The sequence below is a fragment of the Lethenteron reissneri genome, chromosome 21 (assembly GCF_015708825.2).
Source record: "Lethenteron reissneri isolate LAM-NWPU_2019-01 chromosome 21, ASM1570882v1, whole genome shotgun sequence".
Classification (NCBI taxonomy): domain Eukaryota; kingdom Metazoa; phylum Chordata; class Hyperoartia; order Petromyzontiformes; family Petromyzontidae; genus Lethenteron; species Lethenteron reissneri.
In genome coordinates this window covers 2,708,075-2,727,648 of record NC_083799.1, presented here as the reverse complement: position 1 = coordinate 2,727,648, position 19,574 = coordinate 2,708,075, and the positions used below count along the sequence as shown (strand labels likewise).

General features: G+C 42.3%; 1 protein-coding gene across 5 annotated transcripts in view; it reads left to right on the top strand.

The window, feature by feature from the left end:
* Positions 1 to 14,691: 14,691 nt before the first annotated feature.
* Positions 14,692 to 19,574, top strand: part of LOC133345038 (RNA-binding motif, single-stranded-interacting protein 1-like) — a 288,223-nt gene continuing 283,340 nt past the window's right edge. Inside the window, exon 1 of one of the 5 annotated variants that reach the window (XM_061555419.1) lies at positions 14,692 to 15,277. In XM_061555419.1, the coding sequence (XP_061411403.1) occupies positions 15,059 to 15,277 (219 nt within the window). In that variant the 5' untranslated portion in view covers positions 14,692 to 15,058. The remainder of the gene's footprint in view (positions 15,278 to 19,574) is intronic. The other 4 variants (XM_061555421.1, XM_061555423.1, XM_061555420.1 and 1 more) reach the window with 4 other exon arrangements.

Here is a 19,574-nt window from a genome sequence, read left to right as displayed (position 1 = left end):
AAATTGCCACTACTTGGACACATATGTAGGATAGACAACAACAGGAAAATTTGAAAGTGTGTTCGGAAAAATAGAAGGAACCGGAAAGAAAGACCTCACAGATTGGTGACTGAAAGATGTGCACTAATTGAGCATATTGGTACAAGACAGAGGAAAGTGGAAAGAAATAACGAAACGTGCAGTGTACACCTACGGGCTATCTGCCTATGGATCGTGATGATGATGCACGCATCTTTCTTCATGTCACAATCAAACTGATCGAAGTTCTCTGGTATCAGCCATACTTGTTTTCATGGGGACCAACAGAACATCTCACATATTGAGTGAGAGTGGTTCTGAACAGAACCCTGGCTGGCGAGGGAGTGCGGGATTATCATCTGCACTGGCTTGAAAATAGCCTACAACTGCGTATAACTGCAGAGGATGTTGTGTGCATAGTCCTGTGCCAATCGACAGGTTATTTTGTGCAGCGACTATCCATTTGGTACGACCCATTAGGTCCCATAACTTCCTTGCAAAGTGCAGCAGCGAAGCATTATTAATGGGGCTTTTAAAAGAATCAACAACATATGGCAAGGGAAGATTAACTTACCATTGCCTTGTCTGAAACGTGTTATATGTTTCATATTACTCATACACACATATGTCGTTTGTCTGCCGTAATCTAAACAAATCTTTTTGCTTTTCTGGTCACCCTTACTGCTTGCCTATCAGAGATTCCAGTTCAGGGTTTATTACTCTGGAGGGAATTTCTCGCTCTAAATTTCAGCTCTGCCCAACACCCTCCCTCCCCATATTTGAAATTTGATGTCAACTATATTTTATATATATTCTTTGGTTCTTTCGGTAAAGTCACGTAGATAGAAAAATAATAATAATGGTGAGCGCAAAAGGCAGGCATTGAAAGTTGTAATCTAAACTCTTTAAAAATGTCTAAGTAGCTGTCGCCTGATGAAGCTAGTCTTAATTACTGGCGAAACGTCGTACTCAGATTGTAAATGTTGTGGCTTGGTTCTCCAACACACCGGTGTGCTGTACTAGTGACGAATTGGCATGTTCTGTTTACGTGACAACCCTTACTAGTTGGCTGTGTCGGGTGGTGGCGGGTTTTAACGACACATTTATATATTTACGCGATCTAACCCAAAACCTCTATTATGTTTGGTATTGGTCGCGAAAGCCTCCGTGTTAAACAGTTGTGGGAGCGTTCACATTTGGGATTTGGCCTGTGATCTCCATACAGTGGCTGACTCTTTTCAATGATGTCACCGGATATTTAAAGTCTGCTTTTTCAGCATACAGTGTGCTTTGGTAATTATTGTCTGCCACATCAATTTGTGCTCTGTTTGCTTGGCTGCACAACTACCCATCAACACATAATCAAACACCCCACGTAACAAATGAACAATCGTGCACAATGAGACAGCCTGTGGAGTTACAGTTTATACTGTCTGATGCACATTTCCCATTAGAATCCTTGGCACCAGTTTATGAAGATTGCACCAAAACGTGGACTCTAATGTCCCAGCGGTGACGCATCCTGCCCGCCCACACTGGCTGGGAGGAACATCTGGTATCATTGAGGTCCCCATGAACTGAGAAAGACCATTCTCTCAAGCACGAAATGCCTCCTGGGGTTCTTTTCTGCCCACAGAGCTAAATAAAACATCACAAATGAATGCACAGATGAGACTATAACTCCAAAACTCAGTTCCCAACGCAACTCCCAAAAATCGAATTTGTAAATTATGAGAAGCACTTATGTCAAAAACAATGCAGGCTGGAAATAAGAATTTTCAAACAAGACACGAAAATGGGTAAAAAGTGCTCTGCCTTTGTGCCTGATGCAACGTTGATGGTTTGACATTGTTGTCATCTTGAACATTATTGAGCATGAGTGACTATATTTGTATTGATGAGTCCTAAAATAGCATAACTGATCTACAGTTTTCGCTGCTGCCTGTTATTCGATGAAATTTTTTCTAAAACTAAATTTGAGGGTGACCTAAGGCAAGAGGGCCACAATGTACATTTCCCTGGAACTGCTGATGGCTTTTCAGAATGGCCGAAATTTTGAGTGCTTTTTACACTGCTTTCAATCCAGATCAACTACAATACCTTCAAGATCCTCCATGGACTCGCCCCCACCTACCTCTCCAATTTCATCTCAATCGACATCTCTTCAGTAACCAAATAATCCTGTTGAAACCTGTCAACCTCTGCTCAATGGAAGATTACTTTTGCTGGCTCTCTACACTAGAGATTCCCTTCATCTGTTCAAGTCCAAGTCCATCACCCATCTGGTCCTTTACTATGACTGGCTGTCTCTTCTCTATGAAATTAATAAATGTGCACCTTACCATACCATCATATCTTTTCAGTCTCTGCACTACAGGCCCCTACCACCCTCGTCGTCCTCTCTTCAGAGTCCCTGTGATGTGCATGCAACCGTATGTGTACAACGTTTAGAAGTGCAGTCACATGTATATGCTTTATAGATACTCATGTTGAAATGATGTTGTTTTCAAGCTGCTAACAATGACAAGAATAGTGGAAGGATTGTATTTTGAGGGGTGGGGTTATCACTTAAATGTGTTTTATGTAATTGCAGCATATGGAAATTACACGCACGGTTTTGAGTCGTTGTTTTTCACTTAAATAACTCATACTTCTAAATTGCATCGATGGAATATATTAAACGGCTTGTTGGTTTTTGTCTGGCACATCTTGATATTGTTGTTCTACAAGATAATGTTTATAGTCGCTATTTGCTGTATTCTGACTCCCCTGTAACTATATTGCAAAATAGACGTATTATGGTTTCAATACGTAGTCATTCAGGTTAAATTAAACATACCAGTTAATGTTATACAAAACAGCATATCATATTTTTTTCAGGAAGGTCCTCCTTGGGATGTTCGGTACATTCCTTGGATAGTTTTGCATGTAGAAGAACCCGGAGTACCAGGAGAAAAAAAACCTTCATTATTTTGGGCGATATTGCTAAAATAACTTGGCACAGATTTTAGTGGTTGTGCTTTCTATGCGTCACCATCTGAGGGCGCTGTAACCTTTAAATTAACACATTTCAATTATTTGGATTCGTCGGATCAAGTAACGTAGACAGAAAAAAAATTAAAGTGAATAATAATTATGAAAAAAAACATTAATGTAGACTGTAGCCTGGTTCTTAATCGGAGCGAGTGTACTGGCAGTCTACAATGTAGTCTGTAGCCTGGTTATTAAGTTTGGTGAGTGTACTGCCAGTCTATAGTGTAGACTGTAGTAATGGTTATTAAGCTGGGTGAGTGTACTGGCAGTCTATAATGTAGACTGTAGCCTGGTTCTTAACCTGAATGAGCGTACTGGCAGTCTATAATGTAGACTTATTCTTGGTTTGTTCAGTAATAAATCAAATAAAACATAATACAAAATAAAGATTAAAAAATGAACAAAAACCACGACGTTTCGATCACAACACAAGCGATCATCTTCAGGAGGAAAGAGGGAGATGGTCACCTAAGGCAACCGTTTCTAACGGTGTAATGAGAGAGCGCCATCTGGGGGGTTGTCAGAGAGTAACGGGGACAGGCACCATTACGTAATCAGTATCCAATCCGAAGGGGTGATAATATCTGGGCCAGGGAGGACGGGCAGAGTCGCACATAGACGTTCTGAAACCATCGGGAAGGTTCCACGAGGGGGCGTGGCTAGGGTGAATATAAGAGAAGGAGGGGAGGACTCGTGGTCGGTGTGGGAAGCCTGGGTTCCGGACCGCATCGCCGCTCATCCCCTCCTCGCCACGGGCCACGTGGCGGATCCTCCAACGGAGCTCACCCTCCTTCCGGCACGCCGTCAGTCAGCGGCGAGGCCGGGAGAGTGGAGTGAGCCACGGGGGTACTCGGAGAGGGATGCCTCGTCTACGGTGTTGAGAAGAGGGAAATCACCCGGAGGGGTAGGGAGCGGAGCTGTGCCGTACTACCGTTAATTAAAGAAGCACTCTGACAAGCATCGTCGTGGAAGTCTTAGTCTTTTATTACAAAGGTTTGGAAAATGGGCGTGGCACAAGAGCAAGAGCTCCTGCGGAGCAACGAAGTGGGCGGCGCATATGTGCCCTGGGGTCAGAGAGCACCAATGTGAAGCACGGAACACGCAGTGGCACAAAACGTCTCGGTGTCAGAACGAGGTGGGCGGAGCACATGTGCCGTGGGGAAAGACAACAAGAAAACGACAGAAATCAAGTCATAACTTGACCTGTGCTCCCCCGACAAGAAAACACAAATCAAGTCACGACCCAAAGTGGTTGATGACATCTTTCCAATGATTGCTGAGTTTATAACCATCCTCTTGGTTGAAATTGTGTCCATATATGGATGGCTTCATGAACGAATTTTTGTTGATAGCCATTGGGCTTGCAAAGTACCATCGTCTTAGATAAATACATTTTGTGTGAGCCAGCCGCATTAAAATAATGATCAGCCACGGCAGAAGTATTGGTCCTACCGTGTTTCAAATCTGCCTTATGCTCACGAACACGGTCCGAGACATGTCGCTTAGTTTCCCCAATGTAACTGCTGCCACAGATACTGCTTAGTTTGTAGACGCCGGGATATTGCATGTCAGGAATCTTGTCCTTCACAGATGGGATCAGATCACGAATTTAATGTACTGTGTTAAATCAAACCAAAGAATATGAATTCCTGCAGTCACGAAAATTGTAAGTAAAATTTTTACACGTTTAAGTGAGTGGCGCGGAAATTAGCGCCTTCCGAGATGAACCCGGTGACTTGACTTCAATCACTGGCCCACGGCTAAAACATCAGTGGCGAGTGAATCAGAATCTTCATTCATACTGGAGGAATCCGAAAGGCTATTAAGCTATTTTTCAGAGATTTACAATAGGGGCGGGTCAGAAAGTTACAACAACAATCCAAAAAACACGAGACGAGCGTAAAGTATGGGAAAGGTAAGTAAACAAAAAACACTAAAAGAAAGTTAATTTTAGAACTTTCGTGACTGCAGGAATTATTATTTGGTTCTTTCGGTTAAGTCACGTCTAAAGATAAAATAATAAATTAAATAATAGCATATTACGACGTTTCGATTGCAACACAAGCAATCATCATCAGGTATAATGAAATAGCGACATAAAATCTAACCAGAAAACTATAGACAGACATATTAGTAGACAGATATCACCAAGATACATAGAGCAAATCTCTATGTATCTTGGTGATATCTGTCTACTAATATGTCTGTCTATAGTTTTCTCTATGTATCTTGGTGATATCTGTCTACTAATATGTCTGTCTATAGTTTTCTCTATGTATCTTGGTGATATCTGTCTACTAATATGTCTGTCTATAGTTTTCTCTATGTATCTTGGTGATATCTGTCTACTAATATGTCTGTCTATAGTTTTCTCTATGTATCTTGGTGATATCTGTCTACTAATATGTCTGTCTATAGTTTTCTGGTTAGATTTTATGTCGCTATTTCATTATACCTGATGATGATTGCTTGTGTTGCAATCGGAACGTCGTAGTATGCTATTATTTAATTTATTATTTTATCTTTAGACGTGACTTAACCGAAAGAACCAAATAATAATTAAAACAAAGTTTTTTTGTTATACCAGGTGAAAGCCCACTGAGCTATTAGCTTTTTCAGAAACGACCCGACCACAAATGATAAGTCAACGAAGTGGCTTGTCATGTGGACATTTATAACAAGCAGCCAAACAACTTCAATGACCGACATGGTGTGGGGAGGCCTTCTGAGTCTTATGGCTCTCTTCAGAAGGGTCCTGGCAATATCACACAGCATGATATATATGTATGACTCACCGTGTTGGTTGAATCACCACGTTGGTTGACTCACCGTGCTGGTTGACTCATCATGACATGACACATTTCAGGGTATGGGACAGGTCCTCCGTTAAAAACCACTGTGCTCTTGAAGAAAGGTCCTTGTCCGATAAACGTCACCAGTTATATATATATTTTTTAAGGCGGCGTTATTGACAAATGCATTGAGTTTTCTGTTCTTTTGCACCACTGCCAATACAGTGTAATTTTGATTGATTAGCTGTACAATAATGGAATATGTCATTGAGACCAACGCTCACAGTTCCTACCACTCACAGAGCAGGACCTTTTTTATTCGAACACGGAGATATGATGGGTGGGATTTGAACTCGTGACCTGTCCGCCTGAGAAAAACCTCTATTATAGGCGCTTTAATCATGGCGCCACCCGGGCCAGAGAGCTCAATGTGGTGCTGGGTCTGTGCTTTGTCCTGTCCTGACTGTCAAGTTTTCAAAGTTTCAAGTTTCATTTATTAGGTATAGCCCTGTGAGCCATGCGGCTCTTGAGTCGGGTGCAACCGCAACAAACAAAATATGAACGGAGAACATCTTAAAGCAACGACGCGCAACAGAAACATCCCGGATAAACCAGCAAATCTTCCAGAAAAAAACACCGTATTATAACGCTGTGTGCAAAAATCCCAGTGTGATGCAAATCAAACAATAACAACCATAAGACAATTTCGATTACAGTTATCAGGCAAACTCCGCACTTCCGCAAGAAACATGGCTTAACCATATGTTTTAGAAATCATCAAAATAAAGATATAAAAACCATGTAACAACAGTAATAATAGGAACTGTGATTCAAATTTAACAATAAACGATCTACATAACATGTACGACCAAACTTGCAGCCATAGCTGGCAGCATGACACTCCCCAGTGTATGATGTGTGAGTGAATCAGTTGTAGTGTGAGTGTATGATGTGTGAGTCAGCATATGATGAGTCAGTGTATGATGTTTGAGTGATTCAGTGGTAATGTGAGTGAGTGTATGATGTGTGAGTGAGTCAGCGTATGCTGAGTGAGTGTATGATGAGTGAATCAGTGTATGATGAGTGAATGGGTCAGTGGTTGTGTGAGTGAGTGATGATGTGTGAGTGAGTCAGTGTATGATGTGTGAATGAGTCAGTGTAAGATGAGTGAGTGTGTCACGGCATCCTCCTCGCCATCACGGCCTCCTCCCCTCCATCTTGTTGCATGTGGTGTGCTAACACAGGGACTAGGGGTGCTGGCTGGAGCTGCATCTGTTCGGCTGAGGCTCCGCTGTGTGACTGCTGGACTCACGTGGTGCCAGTCATACGCGAATGCTGCTGGTCTCCGTGGCCTTGATGATAAAAAAGTGGGGATGTGATCCATCTGTCTGATAATAGCCTATTGGAGACCAATATTACATGCTCTATTGAAGACCAATATTACACACCAAGTTATGGTATATGAATGCAAGCTGGTAAGCAAATCCGCCTCTCACGATTTTGCTATATAATAACTCATCATATCACAATATCCCAAGAAGACTTGCAGATTTCCGAGAAAAGCCTCCAAAAGAGGACAAAAACCAGGACAGGAGGCAACACCAGTTACAACGCATGCGTGGTAATGATGCTGCTATAGTTTTTATTCGTTTTGTTTAAGTATTTGGTGCCAACGTGGGACTCAAAAATGATATAGTTCTGAAAAGTACGCTGAATTTCATATCACCTGGTTTCATCCATTTCATAAATAAATAAAAATCTGTGATAAACAGGGCTTCATTATTTTATTTCTTACTGAACATTTTCCACGTCACTGCGAGACTGGGACTCGTAGCCATCGCCAGAGTGAGAGGCATACTGGATGTGGTGTGTCTGCTGCAGACATACAACATTTCCCAAAGAGTAGTAATTACTAACGTGTCGGCTTCATCATAAGCATACACTTTTTAAGATGACTAAGACTGTCTATCAAATTAATGTATGAGATTGCTTGATGATTACACTCATAAATAATGTATTTGCGTGGGTGGGTTGGTAATCTCATTCATATAAACAACATTCTTTTGAAACTATATTTCTAAATGTATTATTTTAACCTACATTGATAAAAGGTGATCTTCTTTTCAGACATGCCTCAATGTCCATTAGAAACATGACATTTATCATTCAGACGTTAGTTATATTGTCCATTTCAGCGTTATGCAAATATATAAAACCACCCATGTATGTGTACAGTTTATAATGTACTACCCACGCTTGTGTAATTACACCCGCATACTATGGAGATTCGACCTGTATTAAGCATTTTATTGAATTTAGAAGCACAAAGCATTTAAAAGTTTTATGATAGAGCAGCAGGGAGTGAGTTAGAATGTGGGTAGCGAGGAGCTTATGAAGTGAAGTTATAATTCAACATAATTCCTCCTGCACAAAAGCCGTCTTTTTTTCAGTCATACATATAAAGAACTTCAAATAGAGTGTTCATCTACGTAATGCATATATGCTTTTATTCCTTCCAAAAGATGGAATTAGTAATCCTTTTAATGCCCTTCTTTACCAGTGCATTTAGGTGCAACGTTTTCCAAGCGCCCTCCGTCTTTAAAGAAATGTATCTAAGCATTAAATATTGAGAATGGTTGTGTTCACTCGCCAGGAGGTCGTGGATTTCATCCAGACCCTGACGCCTGTGTATTTGGAGTTTGCATGTTTTCCCCGTGGTCGCGTGAATATTTCTCCGGGTCCTCCGATTTTACCCCTCAAAATTTAGAATCAACGTGCTTTAAAAGTATTTGGCTGCTAGAAATTTCCACGTGATAAGCCACATCGTTCAGCTATCATTTGTGGCCAGGTCGCTTCTGAAAATTTGCTATATAGCTCAGTGGGCCTTACCTGGCAAATCGAAGCATTTAGTTTTATATAAAACAAAGTCAAGGCATAGTTTAATTTCCTTAACAATTCTTACTTGTGGTGCTACTGACTTCACCTCTTCCTGCAGTGCTGTGTGTATATATAGCGGGTGCAAGCTAGAGGAGTAATTCTTAAGCATGTTTAAAATTGGATGTGACAAAAATGCCCAAAAGAGTTCCAGCGTAGGATGTTATTCGGGCAAATTGTGTAGGTGCCATTTTTCAGTGTTAAAGCTGATCTAGGTAAAAGCTGCCAACTTAATGTTTATTAAGTGTTGCTAATGCATGCTAATTAAGGGCTGTGTAAAGTAAATTACACGAAACACGGAAAATACATTATATTGCAATAATTGGGCATAGGCACAACAGCATGCATAAACCATAGTTGTGCTAATCTACATATGTAAAGTAGATCAAATTAAGATCAATTATCAGTTCTGTAATATCTATATTCTAATTTTGATCTATGTCAAAATTTATATACTGGTTTTGTTTTCATTACAAATTCATAAAATTATGGGCAACACATTTGTTTATGCTAATTAGTGCCAATTAACAATGTTATACTTTAATTTCCCAACTGTATCATATTAAATGTATATAACATTATACCAAGCTTGAATGGGTGTTTTTTTTTTGTTGCTCATCATTACAATAAAAATGGCTAAATATCAACTGCATGATTTAAAAAGTGTGGTGCATTATGTATAGATTTATAGCCTACAGAAGCCACTACATATCTAGGTGCCTCTCTGTTAAAATTGAGCAATTGAATGGAAATCATCTCTGTATAAGATGCTGAGCTATTGATTGATATTCCACATTCCCACAGGAAACCACTGTTGATGTCCCACAAAGTGTTCTTCTATTGAACCTGGAGTGATGATGGGCTAAGCAATGCCCAACACTTGAGTTTGAAGTTTTTACCATCTAATTTGGAGTCAAGCACTTTAACTAAAACACGACCCTGCTGGATTATGGAGCATCATAATCAGCAGCCAGGATCAATCCATTATTATTAGATAAATGCTTTCTCAAGCCACTGTCCATATCTCACGATCTGGTGATGTAATGGTCAACCTAGGCTTTCGCGACCAATATCATCCATAAAGGGTTTTTTGGGGGATTAGATCGCGTAAATATATAAATGTGTCGTTAAAACCCACCAACACCCGACACAGCCAACTATTAAGGGTTGTCACGTAAACAGAACATACCAATTCGTCACTAGTACAGCACACCTAGTACAGCACACCAGTGTGTCTCCAACATACTGGCGAAACGTCGTACTCAGATTGTAAATGTTGTGACTTGGTTCTCCAACACACAGGTGTGCTGTACTAGTGACGAATTGGCACGTTCTGTTTACGTGACAACCCTTACTAGTTGGCTGTGTCGGGTGGTGGCGGCTTTTAACGACACATTTATAAAAAATACCCGATATAACCCCAAAAAATACCTCTATTATGAACCTAACACTTATTCAGATTTCATCACTCCCGGATGCATGCCACTTTGCATTATTCTTGAACATCAGCAATCATCCGTTTTGGTGATTGAGTCACAGAATCCATGCATATGCCTTACTTTTATGCCATGTTTCATACTGTAAAAGCAGTGTTTGAATTAATTTCGAAGTGGTGTTTTATGATTTTCTTATTTTTGTTCTAACCATATTACAGAGTTATGTGTATTCTATATGTTTGCCTTTTAACCTTTCCCCTACTTTCATTATATTGTAGTGACTGTGAATGTCACTGTGTGGTGCCGGCCTTGCGAGGCCGCATTATACTGGTAGGAACCTCCTGGTTACACCAGCCCACAGGGGATTATTGTGTCCGTCCATCCGTCGTGCATCCAAAAATGGGAGGGGTGGGGCTGGGTGGAGACGGGAGGGTGGGGAGGGGCTGGGTGGGGAGGGGCTGGGTGGGGAGGGGCTGGGTGGGGAGGGGCTGGGTGGGGAGGGTAGGGCTGGGTGGGGGTGGGAGGGGTGGGGCTGGGTGGGGAGGGGCTGGTCACCCTGTGGTGCCCTTATAAAACTCAACGTTTAACCTACTCACGCCGACTTGTGCCCGCCCCCACAGTCGGCCATATTTGCGGAATACACCACGCCGCCGTTGACCCTGGCCATTGACCGAGCAACCCAACGTTCCTACCAGCTCCCTCCGCAGGAATGTGTTGTGTAGCCCACTTACTGGGCGTAGTACCAGCCCTAGCAGGGCTTGGGTGAGTGCTGGTTAGTGCAGAGGCACCACGTACAGTGTGCGGTGCGGGCTCCCGGTGAGGGAGCGAGAGAGAGTGTCAGCCAGCCAGGGTTACGTTGGGGCATGATACGCTGGTTGACCTGCTGACACGTGACCAGATGATATTGGAGGGGGCCACCGGTGGACGGGGGCTGCTGGGTGGTCACGTGGTATAGAGGAGCTCTCGGGAGCCTTCGGGAAAGAGCTCAAGAGATCTAGAAGGTGGGCGGGGCGAGGGGCGGAGCCAGCCCCAGCCCAGGCCGATATAACGGGGCCCCCGTGTGGGGCTCGGGGTTCTTCGGGTTGCCGGTGAAGAAGATCCACGTCGGGTTGAAGAAGCCTCTAGCCACGCTGTCCGGGACCCAGCTTGTGGTCCGGGCCAGGATAGCGAACCGTGTCTAGTTCTGCCATAGCATGGTTAGATTGGCGTTCAACACCCGAGTGTAGGTTACGCTATGTTGTGTGTTGAGTTGATGTAATAAATAGTGTTGCTCCCAAGACAACGTCTGCGACTCAGTTGGACTCACTACATTATTATCCATTGCAATTTAAAATCGTAACTCACCCCACATTACTTGCAGAAACCAATACATTTATATATTCCATAAAGGTCATTAAGATCTTATGATCTCCAACTGCTCAGCACTCCCAGGTCTAGGTTGTGCTCTTTTGGTAATTGGCCTTTTTTTAGCATGGCACTCAAGCTATGGAGCGCCTTTGCCACTTTGAATCAGGCAATCAGAGTCGGCAGATATGTTTAAGTCTGCTTTGAGAAATCAATCTCTTTAAAGTGGCCTCCCCTCTCTTGTTTGGTTTGTTACCCTGCTTCTATTTGTGTTTCCTGCTTTCCATGCATTGCACACTGGGATCCGAGGATGAAATGCTCATGATACATTTAAATTATTCATGTTACATTATTTCACATACCATACAATAAATATTCTGCTAATAATTAAATAATCAATGTTAGCGCGTGAGTTTGTGGAATTTCATGGAAGTCTAGTAGTAATTAGTCTTATCCCTTAAGCATAGAAAACCCACATATTGCCTACCTGACACACACAGATAGTATATTATACATTCAGACCTCCAGGATCAAGCAGATACTTCCTATTTAGTCTTGTTGAAATGAAAAGTGAGACTGTTTACCTTGAGGTTTGTGGCTTGACACCTCTGGCCTTCCATATTACTTTGGCATTTTCAAGACCTATATGGTAGCGGGGTGGGTGGTGCTAAAACGGATGTCGATGGCTTACAACAACAAAAAAACTCCCTCTCTTTATATTTATCTTTGGTTGTGTTTTTTTCTTCCTGCATAGGTTTCAGCAGTGGTGCTCTGTATCTCTCTGATGTATTTTCGAGTTGTACTAAACTAAGCTATTCTTTTATTTTACCAGGTAAGGACCACTGAGCTATATCGCTCTTTTTCACAAGTGGCCTGGTCACAAATGACAGCTCAACGAAGTGGCTTATCACGTGGACATTTATAGCAGCCAAATATTATTTACGCATGTTCTAAATGTGGAAGGAAAAACCGGAGAAAAATCCAATCGATCGCAAGAAGAACATGCAAACTCCAAATATACAGGCGTCAGGATCGAATTCACGACATCCTACATACCAGGTGAGAGAGTTAACATTTCACTATCGCGGCGCCCCTGGAGTGATGAGCCAAGTCATGCCCAAAACTAGAATTTGTTATCATGTTATTCGAACATGATATCCAATGATTCTCTCCATGTGCTGAGAACTTCTTCGAGGACGTGCTGGGAGCCTCTTCGGAAGCTTATGGAGTGGAATGTCCTACATTGTTCTAAACAACCCGTGTCACACGAGTAAAATAACATCGAAGAGCTGCTCTGTTGTTCATGGTCTATGATTGCGCGTGGGAATTTTTTGGATGTGCACGCTGAGAAATGTTTTATGAGGTTCATGAAAATTAGTGATATCATAAATGACAAAAAGAAGGGTTTTACGGCAAAATGTGTTCACTGTGAAAAATTGCACAACAACAATAATATTTAATAGAACAAAGTAGGCCAGATGACGGTGGGATGGGGACAGCATGTAAATGAATATTTAAATAATTCACGTTAATAGGGCATAATCAACTTTTATGAAGGATGGTGGAGTAATGACGTTTTTTGGTCGCTTGCCTCACTCGGGACCGCAGACGATCTAAGGGAGGCATTGGGGGATCGGATTGTTTAGGCACTTGCACTGTGTAACCGTGGCAACTAAACATGGACTTAATTTACTTGTTACTGCTGTGGGAGCTAGAAAAAGTTTTCAGCACACAGCTCCTTGAAACAACGCAGCCATTCTTCGTGTTTGTGGATACCCAACTTTAAGTGCAAATCTCTTTCAAAGCATATTCCTTTTGAGGAAACTTTAGTTAATTGCATTTGACTACAAAATAGTTTCAGTGTGCATATTGGACAGTTTTGTGGGCTTAAGTGAAACCCACACTAATTTGCGTCACAAGCAGCAGCAGCTATACAACTATTCATAGAGATATACATTTTTAAACGTGGCATATATGCACGGACGTGATTATGCGTTCCTCTTGTGCAGTTGTGCTTTTAATAAAAAAACACCTCTCACTTCGTGTAATTCATGTTTAAATACAGACCTTTCTCTGGGCATACAAACTAATCCCAAATCAAATAATTCCATTAAATGTATGTTTTTTCGGATATGAAACATACGTGTTTTTAACTCACGATGGCTAGGTTTCGGTGTGCAGTGCTTTTTTTCATGCATTTTGTAGAACATCACATTTGTGTAAAAATTTGTTTCTTCCACAAATACGTGCATTAGGCTGACGTGCGAATATATTTTGGATTGGAGGTAAATATTATCATTAAAAAAGTCCCGTGTCTTATTTTTGTTGGATACGCAGTCCAGAATGGATGCTCATGGAGCTTAATTTTGTACGGAATATTTTCCGGCCCCCCCAACTGCCTAAACCGTGTACCCAAATCATCGCCTTCCCACCCCTCCATCCCTCCATTCCCCTCAACAACAAAACACATTTCAGATCGGAAAATGTTTTCATATCAACACTAATATATATTTTTAGGAATCCCAACATTCATACCATAGATTGCATCACTAAAAAAAAAACAAAGTATTTAGTGATGCTGCATTTGCAGCGGTGCTCAAAGCAGAATGAAAACAACTCAACACATTCAATAACACCGCCTCAAAAGGAAACAAAATATATAATAGGCGACGTTTCGGGTAATGGCCCTACTTTATAGCCCACGTATGTGCTATGAAGAAGGACCATTGCCAAAAATGTCGCCCAATGTTATTTATTTATTTTAAGGCAGTATTATTATTCTGTTTGCACTTAGTCACATATTCCCTTTCAGATGTTTTCTTGTTCATGTTTTTGTTTTTTGTTTGTTGCGGTTGCACCCGATTCAAGAGCCGAATGGCTCACTGGGCTATACCTAATACATTAACTTGAACTTGATGTGTTGAGTTAAAAAAAATCATAAATAGCTCAGAATCGGTGCACAGTACAGACCAAGCCAGGATTCAACACCACAAGGCGACAATAGAGACACGAGAGCGCTTCCGACAAACACGCATGACCTCTATGCGAATCGCACGCGTTCCATGCGAACATCCCAATCAGAGGGGACTCGAAGCGGCTCAAACGTCACAAAGGAAGCGCAGAGACGGGCGTGAAGGGAGCCATGCGGCACCGGGGGAGCGCTTCGCGTCTCTTCTTTACGGAATCCCAAGAAAGTTTCACAGAATCACCGAAGACGAATAAGCCCATTCTCCTCTTCAGCCCGTGCCTTAGCAGAGCCACCTAGCGGGGGGTCCCCGGCCTCATCGCCGAAGGGGGGCTCGGCTCCGGGTCGGGGGATAACCCGGCTGTAAAGCGGAAAGTGGAGGCTCCGGGGACACACAGAGGGAGAGAGAGAGGAGAGAGAGAGAGAAGAGAGAGAGCCTCTTCATCCCCCATCTCGTGCCTCCTTCTCGTCACCTCCTTGTCCTTTCCTCGTCGTTCGGCGAAGGGACGAGGAAGCCGGCTGGTCGGAGCAGCGGGATGAGAGACGGAACGGATCAGCAGCAGCATCAGCAGCAGCAGGGCACCGCGGTCAGCAAGGAGCGGGGTGCGGTGGCAGAGAGGAACGGGGTCGACCCCGGGCTGATCCGGGCCAGTCCTTTGGGAGGTCCCTCCGCTGGGGGGGTGGAGCCGGTGGACCCCGGCAGGCAGAGGGAGGGCGAGTGCCGGCGGAGAGCGGGGGACAAGGACGAGCGAAGGGTGAAGCGGACACACGAGCATGAGCACACATGCGCACACGCCTGCACGGTATACACGCACAGCAAACATGCAGCACGTGTACATCCCTTTGCACTCCACTGTTGGATTAAAGCTCTCTCACGCCGTGCCACGACGGTTGCTTGACCATACCTCACCATTGTTGGTGAACGGGGGTTTGGTCGGGTGGGGGGGATACCCAGGAACAATTCGGGATATCACGCGGCATGTCACTGTCGCAAGCCGTGGTTGGGGATTGAGCGCATGGTTTGTATGGCAGTGCGCTCACCATTGCGTCACCGCTCCCCCATGTATGCAGTAAGAACACAACATCTGCACACACACATTACATATATATGCACTCTGCATACACTTCGTGATATGTGTGTACACGATTTAATAACTCGCGTATACCGCACGCTTTCGCATCTGCACACAGCTTGCAGTACGCACACAGGCTACACATACCGAATGTACACACATAGCGCACGCACCATCCCTATTACAGTTAGTTATACACATGCATGTGCACATAGATACATGCAGACGCGGTATATATACACAATAGTACATGTGTACACATGGATACAGTCATCAAATACACACATACATTATACACTATGCACCCGCACACGTGTGCGTGCGTACGTAAACGTATCACATTTGCTTATCCACATACATTTCACGTGGAGTATTCTTAACATCGCTGCCCATCATTATTCCGCGGTTAATTAAACGATTCCCACTTTGTGGGTAAGCCAATACTGTTTTATTTTCTTCCTGTGAATGGACTCGCCCCCGCCATATGAATGTGGAGTTTACACCGCTGGCTCAGGGCTGTAAACGGGAGGATAATCGCAATTGCATCAAATGCTCGTTTACGCAGAAATTCACCGACGTGATTGGCATTGTATGGCACACAACACTGCATGCCATTTTTAAAACGACACCAACATGTGTATACGAAGCACTCGGCCTCATGCATTATGCAAACATAGACATGGACCCTTCCTGAAGAACTGCGTTCTGTTATGATGGGGTTTCTCGTAATTCACAAAAGTGATTACTGCATGAAATACATACACGCAGTGCTAATGCACATGTTGGTGTATGGGAGGCTGGGAGCACATTCATAGATTGCACACACATGTTATACAGCACAGGTTATGAACACGCACGGGACGAGTGCACGCGTATTGTGTGTGTGTATATAGCACCCACACGACCTTCTAGTTAAAGGATTAAAAGGGATAGACTCACACTGTATTGAGAATATACCCACACCAATCCTGTGCGAGTCTCCCATAAGTAAGTTCTTAAAACAACACGCATCCGAAACACTATAATCTGAGTTCATCAGCTGACCAGGGTAACCTTGACCTAATCATAATGATAATAAATTTCGATTTAAAGCTTTCGTGACTGCATGGATTCATATTCTTGGTTCTTTCGGTAAAGTCACGCAGCCATGTTCTTCACCTGAGGACGGCTGCTTGCGTTGTGGCCGAAACGTCGTGAGAATTTTATCTTATGTAATTTTTATTATGTATTATTTTATTATTTCCCTTCTACGTGACATTACCGAAAGAACCAAGAACATAATGATCAGTAATAATCATCATATCAGGGGGTTGGAGAATTGAGCACTTGCCTGAGTTATGATTGAATTTTGTGAACTACACACTGATCCCGTCATAGTAACGTGGCGTGCATTAACACTGGCTGCGACCATTCACGGCCGATGAGCACCAATCTGCTTAAGTGATGGGGGACACTTTGGCATGACTTATTCACGTGTGTATATGTATGCAGTGTGATATAGCATGGCAGCTCTCCTGGGGCAAGCATTTATTACCTAAGAGACCCATATGCTGGAAGAGGGACCCCAGGGGCTGTGTGACAGATAGATTGCAGAGCCATAAAGCAGGTAACTATTTCTTTTTCTGATGATTGGCTACCCCGCACAGGGCAAAGGAGGTGTCAAATATATTTTTTAATTTGGGTGTGTACCTTGATTTCGCTCTGCCCACAAGAATGCTGGTGCAAGATATTATAGAGTATGTTCAGACGTTTAGAACAAATGTTGGATGATTTATGGTTAAAAGTATGAGAACATTAATTAGGCATTTTACTGAAGATAAATGTTTACAATCCACACAGTTTCTAATAAATAATTTCCAGCCCATATGCCATCAAGCCATCGGTGTCTTGTTCAAAGAACATCTTATAACTGTGCTGTAGAGGGCTCTCTTACATTTATAAATATATCTCGGTCTAAATTGCTTGCTACTGGAAACAGAGTAAGAATAGAAAGCTCCAAAATTTAGCTGGAACTTCTAAAAAATTGGCAATCATAAATAATGTTAATATCAGCTCACGATAAAGCTGAGACACATGAGTAGTTTACCGTAGTGTTCCCACAGTGAAGATAGAGGTAAGGAGAATGATAGAATTGTTATCGTTAATTAATGACTCATCATGTTTTCTTTTTAAATCCACCCTGCCTCTGTCCGTACACCACTATAAATGGTCTATCAGCAGGTCACGTGTGGTGAAGTAAAGCGTGGGTCCTCCCACCTTTTCCAAGACGTCTGGCCAGTGTGAAAGAGTATAGACCATTACCCTCCAGAGGGACTGTCTAGAGCTCCTACTGGTGGACGCCCTTTTATCAGCCTGTGGTGTGAGCAAGCAAATTCAGGTCAGTACTTAATGGTTTAAGTGGAACAATTTAGTGTAAAATCAGGTTAATTAATATAAAAAGTGGATCAAAGTATGTGAATCAGTTGACAAAAAGGATTGCATTATTGGTTTGATATAAGCAAGCAACGTCAGAGTTAACCAGTGATCATGGGACCTCCTTTGCTAGTATCAAACATATGAGAATAGGGTTTTCCCCTTTTATCCGGCAATAAAACAGGTGTTAAGTTGTTAAAACACATCAACAATACTCTTAGGTTTTTTCGGTAAAGTCACGTAGGTAAAAAATAAAATAAAAATTATAGAAATAATAGAAATAAAATAATAAATCACGACGTTTCGGAGGCAACACAAGTCTCCGTCATCAGGTGGGACCGTCACAGCTAAATTTACTCTATCAAGTGAGGAAAAATCCAAGAAACAAGCTCTTAAATACAAGTTAAGGGGGAGGGGGGGCTTATCTGAATGTGGTAGCCAGGGAATGGCACGGGGGGGCTAAAAGAGAACAATGGTGCACATCGACTCAGGGTTGTGGTCGGTGTTAGCTGATAATAAGCATAAAAGGAACAAGTACTGTTAAACGCTGGGGATGTCAACACTCGGTAAAGTAGAATAGTACCTGTCAACCTTTGATGGTAGCCAGAAGGTTTTCAGAGCACCTTGGTCTCGGAAAAGATAATATCATGAGAGCCCACAGCGTTGTAGCAATGATCGGCAACGGTGGAAGACTCAATTTTGCCGTGTTTCAGATCTGACTTGTGCTCGCGGACACGATCAAAGACATAACGTTTCGTTTCCCCAATGTAACAATCACCACAGATGCAACTCAATTTATAGACTCCAGGGTATTGCATGTCAGGAATGACATTTTACAGATGCGATTACATCACGCATTTTATGTACTGTACTGAATCCGACTTGGGTCTTATGGTTTTTTTTAGAAAAGATCTCCAAAATTCTTGATACAGTAAATTTAGCTGTGACGGTCCCACATGATGACGGAGACTTGTGTTGCCTCCGAAACGTCGTGATTTATAATTTTATTTCTATTATTATTTCTATAATTTTTTTTTTTTTTACCTACGTGACTTTACCGAAAAATCCTTGCAGTCACGAAAGCTTCAAATCTAACATCAACAATACTTGTGGCCAAAATGCAAACAAATAACATACAATATATGCATTGTCTTTAAAACTGATTGGTCCACACCAGAGACAGCTTTCTTTTGAGCCTCGTCTCAAACGGTGTTATACCAGAGGACGTGAGCATTTACATGTAGATGCTCACCCCGACCCAGTCATCTTAGAATGTGCAAATAAATTTTACACAAAAGAACTCTGCCTGACAACAACATTCAGTGTAATTTATGTTATTTACAACCAAAGTTTACACACAAAATAAACTATTTATCTCTAATAGCAAAAACAAATATTTAAAACCCTGAATCGTTTGACAAATGAAGTTTCACTTCTATTCAGGGTTCGTGAAACGTTACACTTAAATCCCAACCAAATAGTACATTTTAACAAAGTTCTTAAAAACAATATCAATAATGTGTAAGTTACATTGAAAAAATATTAAACTGCTTTGATATTCTAAATT